General features: G+C 40.5%; 2 protein-coding genes across 3 annotated transcripts; one reads left to right on the forward strand and one right to left on the reverse strand.

The window, feature by feature from the left end:
* Positions 1-2,059: 2,059 nt before the first annotated feature.
* Positions 2,060-2,858, reverse strand: LOC104422453 (copper transporter 6). The gene has a single exon (XM_010034775.3). It carries the CDS (start codon positions 2,777-2,779, stop codon positions 2,306-2,308), a length of 474 nt encoding a protein of 157 aa, XP_010033077.2. The 5' UTR covers positions 2,780-2,858; the 3' UTR covers positions 2,060-2,305.
* A 7,719-nt stretch (positions 2,859-10,577) lies between these two features.
* LOC104422454 (copper transporter 1) lies at positions 10,578-11,813 on the forward strand. Of its 2 annotated transcripts, none has more exons than XM_039303464.1 (2): positions 10,578-11,192; positions 11,287-11,813. In XM_039303464.1, exon 1 carries the CDS (start codon positions 10,741-10,743, stop codon positions 11,158-11,160), a length of 420 nt encoding a protein of 139 aa, XP_039159398.1. In that variant the 5' UTR covers positions 10,578-10,740; the 3' UTR covers positions 11,161-11,192; positions 11,287-11,813. The 2 variants fall into 2 exon arrangements, with proteins under 2 accessions (XP_039159398.1, XP_010033079.2); XM_010034777.3 differs by having other exon boundaries at positions 10,578-10,850; positions 10,917-11,327.
* Positions 11,814-17,936: the final 6,123 nt, after the last annotated feature.

Consider the following 17,936-nt stretch of genomic DNA (forward strand, 5'->3'; position numbering starts at 1 on the left):
TGGCGTACATGGCGGTCTGGGCGCCCGGCCAGCCTGTGAAGAGGATCACGGCGCGTGTGCCCCAGTAGAAGGTCATGTGCATCATCATCATCTTGTGGCGGCGGGGCATCATCGTCGTGCCGTTCATGCCGGGCATGTGGCCGCCGTTCATGCCTTCCATGGTCGGAGCTTGAGCGGTGAGAAGGGGGACGCGAATTAGGGTTTGGGGGATTTTTGCCTTCGAGGAGGTTGTGTTCCGGGGGGAACTGTGATCTCATAGAAGATATTTCTAGTTCCACAGTTCCACTACCTTATCTGCGTAAAACGGCAGATAACACCCTGAATTTTTCAAACAACTTTGTGGATATAATCCAATGCTGGACCAAAAGGAATTTTTTTTTTTTTTTTTTATGATCCGGGAACCGCCGTACAGCCAGCAGCCGACGACACAAACCCGGGAGCACTAGCGCAAGGACTCACCTCCTACGGCACCCCACTTAAGTTGCACAATGAAGGTGCGAAGTTTCGAACCCCTCCCCTCTCGAATGAGGTAGAACAAAAGGAAATATTTTATCTGGTCACTTGATATTTCGTACAATCCTATGTCACTACAAAAATTATGAAATTATTGTACGATCTTGTTATGCATTACATTGCTAAATACAAAAATGGAATCATGAAATTATTACACAAGTGCAATCAAATATGAAAACATCATCGAAAGAAAAAATTGTACCTTACACCTCAAAACCTTCTAATTTTCCTATTGCGCGATTCGTGTCCATGCAGACAATTTCAAGTGATGCGATAAATTACTAAATTATTCAAGTTTTTTGGTCATATTTATACACTTAAGTAGAATTGATCACACTGCTTTTGAAACTAATTTTAGGCAATATTTTCTTTTTTGTTTTATAAAATGGGATATCTAAACCTTCTTATTTAGCTAGTCTTCATATATGCTCGCATACTAGATCATCCTAGTATATCATGTAAGGCTTTATCGATCAATGGGTTCCAAGATTCAAACATAAAGTCTGCTACTTTTAGAATGTTGGGGCTAGATGGTTCCCCTGGGGTGAATAGGTGATTAAGTGGATTAAAAAGAATTTAAAAGATTTTATAACAGAATAAATTTTGACAACAATCCTAATAACTTATAGATCTTACCAATGTGCAAATAACCATTAATATAGATAAAATAGATAGAGTAAGAAATAGAAAATTGCACACAAACGATTATAGTGATTTAGTTTTAACAAGCCTATGTCTATTTTCTCGCGCTAACAATCAATTAGTTGAATTCCACTAGATCAATCTATCAAAAGTTACAAGGGTAAGTACATCAAGTACCAAAGTTATATACGACGCTTATTTTGGTGCCAAAAGTTTCATCAAATTTTTACTTAAGTGTCAAATCGAGAAAAATGAACACTTATGTCATCATTTATAAATTCCGACCAAAATATTATGTGGCATTTTGTTTGGGTCGTCTCGGTCCAGTTGCGCATGGGCCTGTTTTGTGCGGGCCAAGGTGTGGGCTTGTTTTGTTTAAAATTGTGGGCTTGGAATTTTCTTTTTATAAAAAAGAGGTGAAGTTCCGGGGTTGGGCCCACGCTGCAGGCCCAGCTGGACTAATGGCCGAGGAGCAAGGTTGGTCCCAACCCGAGAATTCGACTGGGTCGTTTTTTATAATAATATATTATTTTTAATATAAAAATATATTTTTAAAAATAAAAAAGCCAAAAATGATTTACATTTTTCAAAAAATCAGAAAAAGCATAAAATATGGTTTTCATTTCCACAAATGCATGAAAAATTCTTGAAAATCCAAAAAGCCTTTAGGTTTAAATAAAATTAGATATCGAAAGGACATTAGTTAATTAACTAATGTAATTAAGTCCTCGATCTTAATTTTTCTAATTGCACAAATATTTCTCTCAATATTTTACTTAGATTTTAATCGACCTTTAATCGACCTATCTCAAATTGATTAATGATCACTCCTAAATCAAATTAACTTGCATGTTAAAAATTCAAATCACAAGTTATGAATTAATGGGCTTAAAAGAACCCGAGCTAAGATTAATACTTAGTAAGTCATTAGCCTCCGCACGCCCTTGCATAAGAGCGTCCGAAAAGGGAGCTCACGATAATCTTGAGAAATGTAAAGAGATCAAAAGGACTTTTTTCAACCAGTGTATCATCAAACGAATCTTCATTCCACTGTCGTACAGTGACTTGCCACAACACCGCAACTTATAAGCACCATCAATCCAATTAACGTCTAGAGTAATCTCACCACGAAGCTCACTCCCGTCATGAATCAGCAGCTCATCAAAGGTAGATCTGCGGCGGCCTTCCCCGCGTCCGGTCGGTACACCTCCTCCGGCTTCCCGAACGCCCCGCTCGCGAACGCCAGGAACCCCACCGCGTGCCCCGAGACCGCAGCGAGGAACACGCCGCCGTTGAAGGACATGAGGGCGAGCATCGCCAGGTACGCGAGCCCCATGCGCAGCGCGTGCACCAGCGAACGAAGGACGCCGGCGGCGAAGCCGGGCTTGGCGGGGATGAAGAGGCGGCTGTGGGAGAGCCACTCGACGAGGACGCAGAGGGCGAAGACGAAGACGATGGCCAGGGCGTACATGCGGGTCCGGGTGCCCGGCCAGCCGGAGAAGAGGATCTCGGCCTGCGTGCCCCAGAAGAAGGTCATGTGCATCATCATCATCTTGTGGCGGTGGGGCGGTGGCACCGTGGTCCCGTTCATGCCGGGCGTGTGGCCGTCGCCCATGCCGTCCATGGTCGGAGGCTCGGAGCTTCGGCGGCGAGAAACGAGACGGGAATTAGGGTTGCGACTTGCGAGTTGGGGATCGGGAAACTTTCGTACTCGAAATGGGAGGTTTTGCAGTTTTGGGGAGATGTGATCGTACAGAAGCGGCAAGAACTGTACTGAAGATATTATCACAGTGCGGTACCTTTTCTGCCTGAAACGGTAATTACGATGAAATTCTCGAACAACATATTAAAAGCTGGAATATTCGTACAATGTAGTGTTTCCCAAGCTTTAACGTTTGTAATCCTAAATTAAAATACGTCTCTAAAATTAAAAATTCGACCCAAAAAAACTAAATTTAATTAAAAAAAGATATATAAAGGTGTATGAATTTTATCTATATGAAAAAATTGTGAAGAAGATTTAGATTAATATGTACGAGTATTAATGGATAAATTATTATCATTTCCAGATATTCTTATGAAAAAACTTAGGCTTAAAATAACAAGAATATCATGCAACTCCTCGTTTGGTTCGACTTTAGGGAAATAACTTTGAGAAAATGCAAATACTTTTCGGCTAAAGAGACTTTCCGAAATGCTATCATGTGTTGCAAATTGTAACTCTAAAATGCATTAGAAAATATCTTTGGTTTAAAGGTCGTTTGGTAAAACCTACATTTACAAGGGCTTTTATTAATTTAAAAAAAAATCAAAATTAATTCAGCGAAGCTCAGCCGCCGAGCAACCTCACCCGAGGTCACACAACCTCGGGCGACACCATGGGTCACACAACCCAAGTGGCGGTCACCCGAGACAAGCGACCCACAAGCGACGGTCACCGGGGACAAGCGACCCTTCAAGTGACGGTTGCCAGGGACACACCTCAACAACGATCGTCGGCCTTCGGCAGCTATTCGGTGCAAATTGGGGAAGATGAACAGTAAGATGAAGAGATGAAACAGTGTCCACGAGACTTGCATTTCCAAAATATTGAAAACTCAAAGCACCTCAAGACCTACTTTAGACATTAAGCCGTCCCAATGCTAGGATTTGGCTAATGGGGTCCCAAAAACACTTACCAAACACTTCATATTTCCTTAAGGGTTTTTGGGGCTCAAAACCCCTTAGGAAAACTGAACCAAATGGGGCTAAATAAGATTCTACTTTAACTACTATAGAGATGATAAGGCTTTAAATTAGATTTCGTTATATTCACGGAGACCAAAAAGGTAAAAAGGAAATATAAAGACAGTATTTTTTTTATTGATTTAGGTAATGGATTGAAATGAAAAAAATATAATTTAAAATCCGAATAATAGTGTAATTATGGAAACTAGTAAATAGCACCAAATTGCTAATTTGACTTTGAAAGTTGTAAGAATAGATTGAACAATTTGATAGTTTATGGACTAAATTGCACAAATTGCAATAATCGAAAGATTTGTGATGACTTTCTCTTATATGATCAAACAAAAGGGCTATTATATTGAACATTTACAAATAGTTCAAGAATTACATTGAATAAATTAAATGTTCAAATGACATTGTACATTAGGCTAAAATTTATATACTATTAATATCATTATCCCCATTGCTTAATATTCAACAATTTGCTTTACACACAATCATCAATCTTTGACAACTAATTGGTATTGTCAATTCCGACAAATATAACACAGAAATATAACGAAAAAAAAATGTACCAATGTTATTCACGAAAAGAGAGAGTTTAAGGCAAATAACGGTGATGGTTAATCTTTTGCTGTTAAATGTTTCAAAAACCATCTTAAAATTAGGAAAAGTATTGAGCACATGCAATGCGATGCAACGCATGAATTGCCAAGGAATATAAATCACGTCCCAGATCGCGTCAGATTCTGCATTAGTCCCCTCTGACCCCTAAATTTACCTGTCTTTTCTTATCGTCTCCTTTCCCGTTCGTCTAGGCTACCCTTTTAGTGAGAAAATTACTCAAATTTTTTTAAATTATTACATTTTTATCGATTTAATTATAAATAATTTTATATTTTACAAATTAAATCTATCCGGATAATTTTGTTGAAAATGGCTAATACGAATGCTGACCGTCTTACGTAGCATGATCGGCGCTAATGTTAAGAATTTTTAATAATATTTTTTTATTTTTTTGAATTTTATATTTTATTTTATTTCACTTTCTTTTACTTTTTTTATTGCTAAGGACTTACAAGGGATAGCTAACAACCTGCCAAGGCCCGACAAACCCTATCAGCCATTGAGCGAGGCCTTGCAACCCCCACTAGCCATTGGGCAAGGGCCAACTGGCTGCCTTGGCATGCAACTAGCGAGAGCCAGAAGCCCTAGCTAGTCACAACAAGGGTCGCAATCCTCGCTTGAATCTAGGTGAAGACTTGTGGCCCTCGCCAACCGCACACAAGGGCTACGAGCGGTCGCCTAGTGGCTGGTGGGGATCGTTTTCGAGCCTCAACCAATGACTGATAGTCCCCGATCGACCCTTAATAAATAAATAAATAATTTAAGAAAGGAAAAGAAAATATATCAACATCAAGACCGACTATGCCACGTAGGATGATTAACATCCCTATCAATAATTTTCGATTAAAATTGGCTGATGAATCCAATTAACAAAACATGAAAATATTTATGAATCAATTATTAAGAAAGTGCAATATGTTCAGAACATTTTGGATAATTTTCTGTGATCTTCATCCTTGGTCACATCTTCTCAACAGAGCATAGATAAGGTCTTTCTCCGGGTCGATTAAATTATCTCTTGCAAGCTTTTCTCATCTTATCCTTGATCGGATCAACAATTACCTTTTCTCAAGTAAGTTCAATCTTAATCCTCATTTTGTCGTGTGTGCTGCATGTCCAAAGAAGCATTCTCCACTATTTTCATTTCGTGTACATCTTGATGTTTAACCGCCCTGCACTCGATGCTATAAGCTATCAAAGAATAACGAAGTTTTATAGAAGTTGTCATTCTTGAGCTTAGAGATTTGTGGTCATTGCCCTTTTGTCGACCCCATTTCGAGGTCGATCTATGGTAATTGACATTGAATAGCGACATGCACAAGCACGCGCGCTCGCGCGCAGAAAATTGGAGTGACGACGGTGACGGCGGGTGGAAGCATGACTCGGTGTAATATAGAGAGAGGAAGAGAGAGAGAAATGAGTTGTAGATTCAAATGTAATAGCTACCCAGACATAAAAGATTTTTAGAAAGCACACCAGTCAAGAGTCTGATGAGGAGGGAAAGAATATGCACCTACCAAGGAAATTCATCAATAATCAAATTTGGTTTTTTTATTTTTTGGTCGAATAAATTTGGGTTGTTTAAAATCAAGTATTTCTAACCTTTTAGTACAGTCCCCTAAGCCATTTACCGCCCCCTGCCGCCTGCCGGCCAGCCCATCAGTTTATCTCTAAATATGTGCCCTTATCATATTTACCCTCTGTTTATAAGCACAGAAAATGTTGGTGAAATTTCCAAATGCCGAATTGGCCGGGGATTTGTATCCTCTTTTCTTGTTCCTATTTATTCATCTCCTTCTTCCTAAAAGATGAAGAAAGCATCGATTCCGCCGCGGTCTGCAGGCTCTCGATACTTGGCTGCAATGGAGGGAAAGGCCTTGAGAATTATTCACCTGGCTCTCTATAGTCTTTTTCCAGATGGGTTGATCATGAAAATGAAACTTTTGTACCTTCTGATTTGATTGCTTGTATCGGGTTTTTTTTTTTTCCCAGAGAATAAGGCCTTGTTTGGTAACGTTTATATTCCTCTCAATTTCTGTTCTTTTGTTCCTCGTAACAAAAAAAGAACAGAAATCCGTTTGATACGTCAATTAATTTTTTTTCCCCCAAAATAGAAAAGTGGCCAGAGAATAGATTTGGAAACAAAAACAAGAAGTAAAAACAAGTAGCTTTTTATTCCCCTGAATAATTTTTAGAAATAAGTTATTTTTTCTTTTCTTTTTTTTTCTTTTCTTCTTCCTTGCTGCCCCTTCCCTTCGCCGTTGCCCTTGCTATCCGGCTGTCGTCGCCGACCACCACCGCCTACCTCCCACCGCCGCCCACCGCACGCCGCCCGTCAATTGATCGCTCCCGCCGCCCGCCCGCCCACCGATCGAATACTAGCCGGGCCGCCGCCACCGTAACTACCGCCCGCCATGGCCCATCACCAATGACCATTGAGGCCACCGCTCGCCGACTAGCCGACAACCGATCGACGTAGCCACCGTCGACCGTTGTCACCATTGCCAACCACCGTCGTCACCGGTTACCACACCCACCGCCAATGACAATTGACATCGGCACCCACCGACTGGTCGACCGACCGACCAGCGCCAACATCGTTGTCGCCGCCCACCGACGACCGCCATTGACTGGCCTCGGTGCGTCAGCAAAAGCGATTGGTGGCGGCAGGCGGCGGTCCGTCATTAACGGTCATCAGTGGCTGGCGACGACGATCAGCAACAGTGGTAGTCGGTGGCGGGTGGCAATGGTCAGCGATGGCAGCGATAAAGAAGAATAAGAAAAAATTTAAAAGAAATTATACACTGTAAATCATACCAAACATATTTCTATTCTTTTTTCATTCCAAACATAGAAATTTTATATAGTTACCAAACGCGTTCTTTTATTAAGAAATTGTTTCCGAGAATAGACATAGAAAAAAACTATTTCTAAAAAAAAAAAATTGTTCTCCGGAACATAAGCGTTACCAAATAGACCCTAAGATTCCTAGTTGTTTCAGGTGAGTATGGATTGATATGAGAAGACAAAACGATGCTAATAACGATCCAAGACGAAGTAGAGTCTTTGTTGTGCTTGGACGATGACACTTGGAATGTTCAACACTGATGAATGAGCAAGATAGGGAAAGGTGTCAAAAAAATCTTAAACTCATTGCATTAATATCATTTAGTCGTAACCTTTTTAATCAAACCAATTTAGTTTTAAGCATTTTTCACATTCATACTAATTGAATCCATCCAGCTAATTTAGACTAGAAATTACTAATGTCGGTGCTAATTATCCTACATGAGATTATTGGTTCTGACATTGACATTTTTATTTTATTTTTTAATTTCTTTCTTTCTTTTTATCCATAGAAGAAAAGGAAAGAAAAAATAGGGAAAAATTAAAATATTAAAATATTGAAAACAAATGTCCATGTTAGCACCAATGCCAATTGTGCCACATAAAACGCGCGACATTTATGTTAGTAATTTCTAACCTACATTAGTTGAATGGGCTCAATTGATATCATTGTAAAAAGGCTCAAAATTGAATTAGTCCAATTGAAAAAGTTGAAGACTGAATTGGTACAAATGCGATAAATTTAAAATTTTTTAATACTTTTCCTAGCGAGATCGACGAGGGAATACTTGACTTTTGGATTGACCCCATATTGGCATCGGCCGCCTTATGGTGTTAGATGCTCAAACAATTGTCTCGTAGAATACTATTCCAGACATTGAGTTGGATCAGCAATGTCAATGACACAGGCAAGGATCACGCCTTTTCCGTTTCTGCATTAAGTTTCCTCTCTCCTTAATCACTAATAATAAAAATTAGAGTCAACGATGTGGGTGTATACCATGACCTTTTCTTTTGTGAACTATGGACGCAAGCCCTAATTGATTTAATGTTATGCTATCTAGGGTTTTGCATTTCCATTGTCGTGTCCTGATGATCTATGAACTCGGGCCCGACGAAGACGTGGTTTTGAGATAATGGGAAGAAATCAAGAAGATATTCATCAAAATGGCTTAGGGGAGTTTAGTGAAAGGATCCCTGTGTAATGTTAATTAGGAATACTTGGTTTCAAAAGTTGAAATTTGATTATTGATGAAAATGATGGGATAATTACCAAAAAAAAAAAAAAACCCCAAACTTATTGTGTAGGTATTAATTTGGTCATAAACTTTTTTTGGGCCAATTTAGTCTTAAATATTTTGATTTGCTAATACAATCCTTTCTGGTAATTTTGGCAAGAAGTTCTTGACCTAAACGCCGGTCATCTTACATGGCACAATTGGAGCTAATGCAAACAATCTTTGCAAATTTCTCAAATTTTTCTTGAAAAATTTTCCCTTTTTTTAAAAAAAAAAAAAGGCAAAATTGTCTATGTCAACTCGGTCGTGTCATCTATCATGTAAGATGGCCTACGTCTATGTCAACAATTTCTTGTTAAAATCAGCCGAAATGAATCATGGAAAAGATTGTGAATAAATTGATCAATTTAAAAAATTATAATCAAATTCACATCCACATGCTAGGTTTATAATTTTTGGAGTAATTTTTTCTTATTGTATACGAGAAAACGTAATTGTCAATCCAACCGACAATAAGATGAGAGAAGCAATTAGGATATGGTTTGGTCGACTTGGACGAAGATCTTATTGTTTGGCCTATTGAGGAGATGTGATCCAGGGATTGATGAAGACTCGTGCTATAGATAGAAGGGGCAGGACAAGACCTAAAAGAGTAAGAAAGGAGACGACAACAAAATAAATGTAAATTGAGAGATTATGTAGGATCTCGTGCGAAATTTGACCCAATCCCGAAATATGATTTATCCGGCCCGGCACCATGCGTCGCACCGCGTCGCTCGAGCTCCATACTTTTCTTGATTTTCAAATGTTTTTGAAACTTTTTTAACAGCAAGAAATTGATCTCATCACCGTCGTTTCGCGATGAACTCATTCTTTTCATGGACAACATTAGTATCTTGCTAAAATAGATATTCCCTTTTCTCTTGATTGTATGAAACCTTACAAGAAAATGTTGTTTGCATTGTATTTCTATGCTTAATTCGTGTCGGAATTGACGAACGTCTTTATTCAACCAGTTGCATTGTAAAAGCTTAAAAGATTCTCTGAAGACATCGAACAAGGCTAGTAGGAGGAACAAAGCCAATCCCCCTCTCAAGAACTTAAAAATGCAAATGGCTTAAACTTATTGAATAGATATCAAATTAGTTCTAAATTTTTTTAATTTTATCAATTTTTAATTCTAAGCTATTATTCGGTACTTGCTTAATCAAAAAGGATAAAAAACAATAAAAAAAAAAAAGAGAGATCAGTTTTTAAGTGTTATGAGGAGAACTTGGTCAATGTTCCACATTTTGTCCAATTACAAAACCTCTGAAATCACCATTTCTCACGACAAGTGTCACAGTCGACGCTTGAGATCGAAAACTGTGGGCAGTTTAGACTTCCTTTAATTCGTTGAATCACCTGAGCTTAGCCTTTTTTCCAAGGATCAAACACTCGCTTACTAACTCACCCAAATCATAGAAAGAGAAATTATTTAGAGGGAGAAGTTTTGGGAGAAAATGTACTTCCATTTCACGAATGCTGGACCATACAAATGAGATGAAGTAGTTTCTATCATATTTACTACCATTTACCCTATTAAATATAAGACTACCATCTATCTTATTAGGTATCTTAAATGCAAATATATATTTTGAAGAAGTAGTTTAAGGCTTATTCCGTTCCTTAGGATCATTTCTTGGAAGCTCGAGTCGTGAGAACCTCGACACGGTGACACAAGGCTACCTTGCACCAACACGCCTCTCTGCTTAGAATGGGATTAATTTACTGTGGATTTGATGGAGAAATCAATCTATGAAGCCAAGTCAACTGACAATCCACTTCTTCGTGCGAATGGATCCAACTCGCCCGACCCAACTGGTGGTACGTGTGGCTAAGCTTTGTGTAGTACATGATTCGCATTCTGCTTCAATGTACGACCCCTCAAAACCTCTTTTTTTAACTGGTCTCAACACGCCTTTGTCGCTGTGTGTAGCTTGCCTTCGCATTACGCACCTGTGGAAAAAATACATCAGCCTTGTGCCAAACGCCATGCCCTAATACAACACCTCAAACCACGCATCACCGTATATACAGAGAGGCCAAAACCGAAAGAGAGAGAGAGAGAGAGAGAGAGAGAGAGAGAGAGGGAGGGAGGGAGGCGATGGACGGGATGAGCAACATGGAGCAAAAGAGCTACACCCACATGACATTCTTCTGGGGTAGAAACTCCGAGATCCTCTTCGCCGGGTGGCCCGGCACGCGGACTGGCATGTACGTGCTGGCCTTGGTCTTCGTCTTCACGCTCGCGCTCCTTGTTGAATGGATCTCTCACTGCAGGCTCATCGGAGAAGGCTTGAAGTCTAACCGCGTCGTTGCCGGTGTCCTGCGGACCATCATGCATGCCATGCGCGTCGGGCTTGCTTATCTGCTGATGCTGGCCGTGATGTCCTTCAACGTAGGCGTGCTCATCGTCGCCATTCTCGGGCACGGCGTGGGCTTCTTCTTCTTCGGAAGTAGGGCTTTTCAGAAGACGCCGCCTCCGGGAAAAGCATCCACCGATCTTCCCGCGACGAACTGTTGAATTAACTTTGATGTCGGAACAAGTAGTCTCATGTACTATATTGTTGTTTTTAGTTTCTGTGCTTGTGATTTTTCGCTTTTGGGGGGCTTGAATTTCTTGATTTTATAGTTTCTGTGTTTTCCTCAGGAAGTTTAAGTGCATATCTCTGATCTGGTATTAGACGGTTATGACGACTCTACCAAAACTAAGTGCAACGAGTGAAGACACAGCACCGTGTGTGTATGGACCACCATCCATTGATGCTCTGCGTCAAAACTAAATGACGTGGCATCTTTTCGATCACGGCCCGGCTGCCCCCGGGCCCAATCCCAGCCCGAGGGCAGTTTCAGATCGGCCTGAATAAGCACACAAAGTTATGACGCCCGGCACGACCATGTCGGACCCGAGCCGGAACCTGCCCGGCAATATTTTAGACCCACCCCCTGCCGCCTGCTGGCCAGCCCATCGGTTTATCTCTAATATGTGCCCTTATCATATTTACCCTCTGTTTATAAGCACAGAAAATGTTCGTGAAATTTCCAAATTCGGAATTGGCCGGGGATTTTGTATCCTCTTTTCTTGTTCCTATTCGACAGAAAAGAGAAGGAAATTTGGGGAAAATGTTTTTTTGTATTCTACCGTATGCTGTTACATTGTACATTTATAATGTAAGAAAAAAATAATAAAATAGGAAAAATAATATACATGAATCAGAATTCCAAAATTTCCTATTTACTATATTAATCAAAGATCTACTAGAATCAATTATAATCACAATCGACTCTAAGATCTTCCAACACTCCCCCTCAAGCTGGTGGCCTATATATGTCGAGGACACCTAACTTGCTCAATAGAAACTTGTGTTGTCTTTGGCATAGCGGCTTAGTGAAAATATCCGCAGTTGATCCACCGTTCGATGCCCTTTGTTATGAGAACTCCCTCTTTGATCTTGTCGCGAGTGAAGTGACAGTCAACTTCTATGTGTTGTGTTCTTTCATGAAAAACTGGATTTGCTGCTAACTTAAGTGCAGCATCATTATCACTGAACAATTCACTTGGTCCATTGACCTATATTCCCAAATCTTGAAGAAGTCCTCATATCCAAACTATTTCGCAGGTAGTTTTCGCCATGGCTCGATATTCTGATTTAGTTGATGACAATGACACGGTAGATTGCTTCTTTGTCTTCCACGAAATCAATAACTTTCCTAATTTAATACAAAAACCGGTGATGGATCTCCTAGTCATCGGGCAAGTAGCGTAATCAATGTCACAAAATGCTGTCATCCCCATAATACACTCACGAGATAGAAATATACCGAGCCCCGGGCATCCCTTCAAGTACCTTACAACTTTCAAGGCTGCATTCATGTGTGATTCATTCGGCATATGCATGAACTGGCTGAATATTTGTACTGCATAACATATATCAGGCCTTGTCATGGTAAGATATATCAACTTTCCAACAAGTCGCCGATACCCTGACGGATCCCTAAGCAATGGATCCTTGTTTGATGAAGAAGAATTGAGATCATACTCATGTGTCGTCAACTTGACATTTTGTTCAATGGGAATTATTGCTAGCTTACAACCTGATAACCCTGCTTCAGAAATGATTTCCAAGACAAATTTTCTCTGACTGAGGGAAATTCCTTTATCAGACCTAGCAATTTTAATGCCAAGAAAGTATTTGGGAGGTCGAAAATCCTTGATATGAAAAGTGGAGTGCAAATATTCCTTGAATCTTGCAACATGAGAATCATTATTTCCCATAACCAATATGTCATCAACATATATCAGCAAATAAATTGATGATCTTCCCACATTTCGTGTAAATAGAGCATAATCATGCTTGGAATGCTGAAAACCTGCATTGGTTAATGCAACAGTAAACTTGGCATACCATTGTCTAGATGCCTGTTTTAATCCATACAAGGATTTGTGAAGATGACATACCCGATACTCCCCCTATCTGCGTAATCCTTGAGGAAGGTCCATGTAGATCTCTTCATCTAAATCACCATGAAGGAAGGCGTTGTGGACGTCCATCTGATGTAAGGACCAATTGCGTATGGCTGCAATAGACAAAAAAGACCGGACGGTAACTTCCTTCGCGACTGGGGAGAATGTCTCGTGATAATCAAAACCTTCTCTTTGAGTGAAGCCTTTGGCTACCAACCTAGCCTTATAGCGTTCTATGGAACCGTCTGATTTGAACTTGATCTTGTAAACCCATTTACATCCGATCGGTTTTCAATGCAGTGGTAAGGGAACAACATCCCAAGTATGATTCTCCATGAGTGCAGTAAGTTCGGACTCCATTGCACGCCGCCACTTGGGATCTTTCGTTGCCTCAATGAATGAAGATGGCTCATGTTCTTCTGAAATTCGACTGATACAACACATATGTTCTGCCGATAACCGATTGAAGGAAACATATGATGAAACAGGATATTGTGTACCTGAAGAGTTTGCAATAGAACATATATAGTCTTTAGTCCACGTAGGCGGGCAAGTCTGTCTTCCAGAACGACGAGGTAGCTCAACCATATTCTTAGAGGCCACGGATGATTCTGCAGCCATTTCTGTTGTGTCCACTGCTGAAGTAAGTGGAGAGACTTCCTCAGATGAAGCTGGTAATTCCGTCTCCGGATTTGATAATTCCTTGGTGCTTGTGTCATAGAAGATTGAGGTGCCATAAGAAACCCAGGCGATAATGATAAATCATCATCAAACAGAAGAAACCGATTGTTTTCTAATAAAGTGTCTTGTGATGAAGGCGGCTTTCTCTTTGAAAGGGAACGTGTCTTCATGAAAAATAGCATCTCTACTAGTAAAGAAATGCCCTGTAGAAAACTCCATGACACAATAACCCTTATGAAGAGAAGGGTATCCCATAAAAACACATCGTGTTGCACGGGCACTAATTTTATCTCGAGGACCCACATTTGTTGCATAACATAAACAACCAAATACTCTAAGATAGCTATTATCTGGTTGTTTCTTGTAAAGCATCTCAAATGGAGTTTTACCATGAAGAATTCGACTTGGCATGCAATTAATCAGATAGGCAGCTGTGACCACATAGACTCGCCCATTATCCGTATGAATTCGATGTACAGATTTATCAAATTGATTCCTAATTAAAGAAAGGAAATTTGATAAATGAGTGAATGTTTGACTCTTTGACTGCATAAGATATAGCCAAGTGGCACAACTATAGTCATCAATGATTGTAAGAAAGTAGCGAGATCTATCACAATGAGGAGTATGATAGGGACCCTAGATGTCCATGTGAAGCAATGAAAAAGGATTTTTGGCTCGAGATGTACTAACTGGAAAAGTGCTTGAGTTTGTTTAGCTAAAGGACATATGGAGCATTTTGGATGGGGAAATCGAGCATTGTGACCCATCATTGATGCAAAAGGAGATTTTTATTATAACTGATTGCATTACAATAAATGCTTTTATTCAATAATTCTAAATCTCCGGAGGAATTGACCCAAAAATAAAGCCATTGTGCCTCATTACCCAAGCTCATCACTCTGCCAGTCGAGATGTCTTGAAAGACACAATTTTCAGAATTGAATATGGCTTTACAAGAATTGTCCATACATACTTTTGAGACAGAGAGAAGATTAAACTCAAAATCCATAATGTATAGGACATTTTTAAGGACAAAGTTCTGACCAAGATGTACGGTACCGATTTTGGTAACATATGTAATGTTCCCATTTGGAAGATGCACCGTAACAGGAGATTGTGCGTTTCGATGGACATGGGAAAATAAGTTCTCATTACAGACTATATGGTCACTTGCACCTGAATTGATAATCCATGCATCAATAGATAATGAATTCCTTTAATGGAGAAAAGTACCTGAGAATCCTGCACCAGTGTCACCAGTCTTGAGTTGGCTCAAAGCTTGCATGATATTTTCATATTGTTCTTGATTGATAGTCTGTTGAGATGTTCCACCACTCTTCTGTGCAGAAACCTGATAGACTGAAGACTCTCTTTCCTTTTTATTATTGAGTCTCCCATGTAATTTCCAACAAGTATCAACAGTGTGGTATGGACATTTACAATATTCACAATATTTATTTTTGAATTTTGAATTTTGCCCACTAACCTTCCCTGCTGACATGGCATTTCGTGCGCCGTACGATCCTTTATATACCGGTGCTGACATGGCAAAATGCCAACCATTCGATTCAGCTGAGTAATTCATCGAACCATCGGATCGTGCACGTCGATCCCAGCCGTCCATTCCAGAGAAATGATCCAACTTGTCCAATCCAACACGTCTCCCTCGACCGTCAGATCCAGCGCTACGATCCCAGCTATCCATCCGTGAAACCCTAAGGTTGTCTTCCTCACCTTTCGTCACAACAGCCGCGAAGCCTCTTCCCTTCGACTATCCTGCGACTCCGAGACCCCCTGGCTCCAGTGACCGTTTCCGTCGAAACGAGGCCAAATGGGAACACCGTGAAGCCCGCTCCTTCACCGACCCGAGCCTGTTCAATCGTGGCAACCCGCTGGTTTTCCTCCTGCATAGCCAATTGGAAGATCCGCCCAAGTGGTGGTTGGGGATCCATCGCAAGGATTTGCGACCGAAACTCGGTGTATGACTCATCCAAGGTAAGGAGAAATCTTGTGGCTTTTTCTTTCTCCTTGATTGCATAGTATTTTCGAAGAGTGGCCTCCGGCCCTTCCAATTTGTCTTCAGCTACTTCGATCTCGTTCCACAAGGCCGACAGCCGGTTGAAATAGGCGATGACCGAGAGGTTGCCCTGTTTTAGTTCGGTTAGGGCTTGTGTCAACGAAAAAAGTCTCGCCCTATCTGATTTCCCATACATTTCTTATATGTTATCCCAGAATTTCTTCGAGTCTTCTGTCGGAGGGAGACCGGCGGCAACATCGGGCACCAAGCAGTTCCCGATCCAGGTGCGTACCAGCTAATTGCAGCACCGCCAGTGTCTCTACAGTCACTCGTCTGTCGGGTAGGGCACGGTTCCCTCGATGAAGCCCTCCTTGGCCTTAGTGACGAGCGCTCTCCGGAGATCCCGAGCCCAAGAATGGTAGTTCGCCGGTCTGGTGAGCTGTTGGCTGATCAATCGTAACTCCGGCCCGTCCGCCGGCGACGTGTAAAGTGGATCTCCAAGTTCCGACCGGCTGCCGTTGAACGGAAATAGGTAAGGCAGTGGTGGTCCGTGTGGAACCGAGTAGGGTTCCATTCCCTGACCACACATGGATCCGGGTTTGTGACCCGCAGCTGTCTGACCCGACTCATCAGTCGGGTCGGTCCCATATGAATATTGGGCCCACGTCTATCCAGGCCCAGTGGTCCATGGTGGGGGGTACCACTGGGCTGGGGGCCAATAGGTTGGCATAGGAATCTGTACTAGAGCAGGAGCAGGTGCAGAGACGATGTTGGTCACTTGCCCCTCTTCAGTCGATCCGGCTTGATCAGAGGATGACATTGTCTAATCCTAGGGTGATGAATCCTCTACCGAGGGATTCATAACATTCTTATCCTTTGCCATGGTATCAAAATTGAATTCCTAATCACTTTGCTGATTTGTTCTGCAAGAAGAGATGTGCAGCAACAAACCAAAAAATAAAACGATGGCAATTCAGAAAGTTGCAGAAGCTAGGCCAGGAAGCGAGGGCTCTGATACCATGACAAAAAAGAGAAAGAAATTTGGGGAAAATGTTTTTTTGTATTGCATTATGTATGTTGTTACATTGTACATTTATAATGTAAGAAAGAAAGAATAAAATAGGAAAAATAATATACATGAATCGGAATTCCAGAATTTCCTATTTACTATATTAATCAAAGATCTACTAAAATCAATTATAATCAGAATCAACTCTAAGATCTTCCAACACTATTCATCTCCTTCTTCCTAAAAGATGAAGAAAGCATCGATTCCTCCGCGGTCTGCAGGCTCTCGATACTTGGCTGCAATGGAGGGAAAGGCCTTGAGAATTATTCACCTGGCTCTCCATAGTCTTTTTCCATATGGGTTGATCATGATCATGACCATGAAAATGAAACTTTTTGTACCTTTCAATTTGATTGCTTGTATCAAAGTTTTTTTTTTCCAGAGAATAAGATTCCCAGCCGTTTCAAGCGGCTATGGATTGATATGAGAAGATAGAACAATGTTGATAACGACCCAAGACGAAGTAGTCTTTGTTGTGCTCGGACGATGACACTTGGAATGTTCAACACTAATGGATGAGTAAGATAGGGAAAGGTGCCAAAAAAATCTTGAACTTATCACATTAGTATCATTTAGTCATAACATTTTTAATCGGACCAATTTAGTTTTAAACATTTTTTTATATTCATACTAATTGAGTCCATCCAGCTAATTTAGGCTAGAAATTACCGACATCGGTGCTAATTATCCTACATGGGATGATTGGTTCTGACGCTGACATTTTTAATATTTTTTTGAATTTCTTTCTTTCTTTTAGAAGAAACGGAAAGAAAAAATATGAAAAAATTAAAATATTAAAATATTGAAAACAAATGTCCACGTTAGCACCAACGCCAATTGTGCCACATAAAACGGGTGACATTTATGTTAGTAATTTCTAACCTACATTAGTTGAATGGGCTCAATTGATACCATTGTAAAAAGGCTCAAAATTGAATTAATCCAATTGAAAATGTTCAAGACTGAATTGGCACAAATGCGATAAATTTAAATTTTTTTAATACTTTCCGAGCGAGATCGACGAGGGAATACTTGAATTTTGGATTGACCCCACATTGGCATCGG

Source organism: Eucalyptus grandis, chromosome 10, assembly GCF_016545825.1.
Source record: "Eucalyptus grandis isolate ANBG69807.140 chromosome 10, ASM1654582v1, whole genome shotgun sequence".
In the NCBI taxonomy this organism is placed as follows: Eukaryota; Viridiplantae; Streptophyta; class Magnoliopsida; order Myrtales; family Myrtaceae; genus Eucalyptus; species Eucalyptus grandis.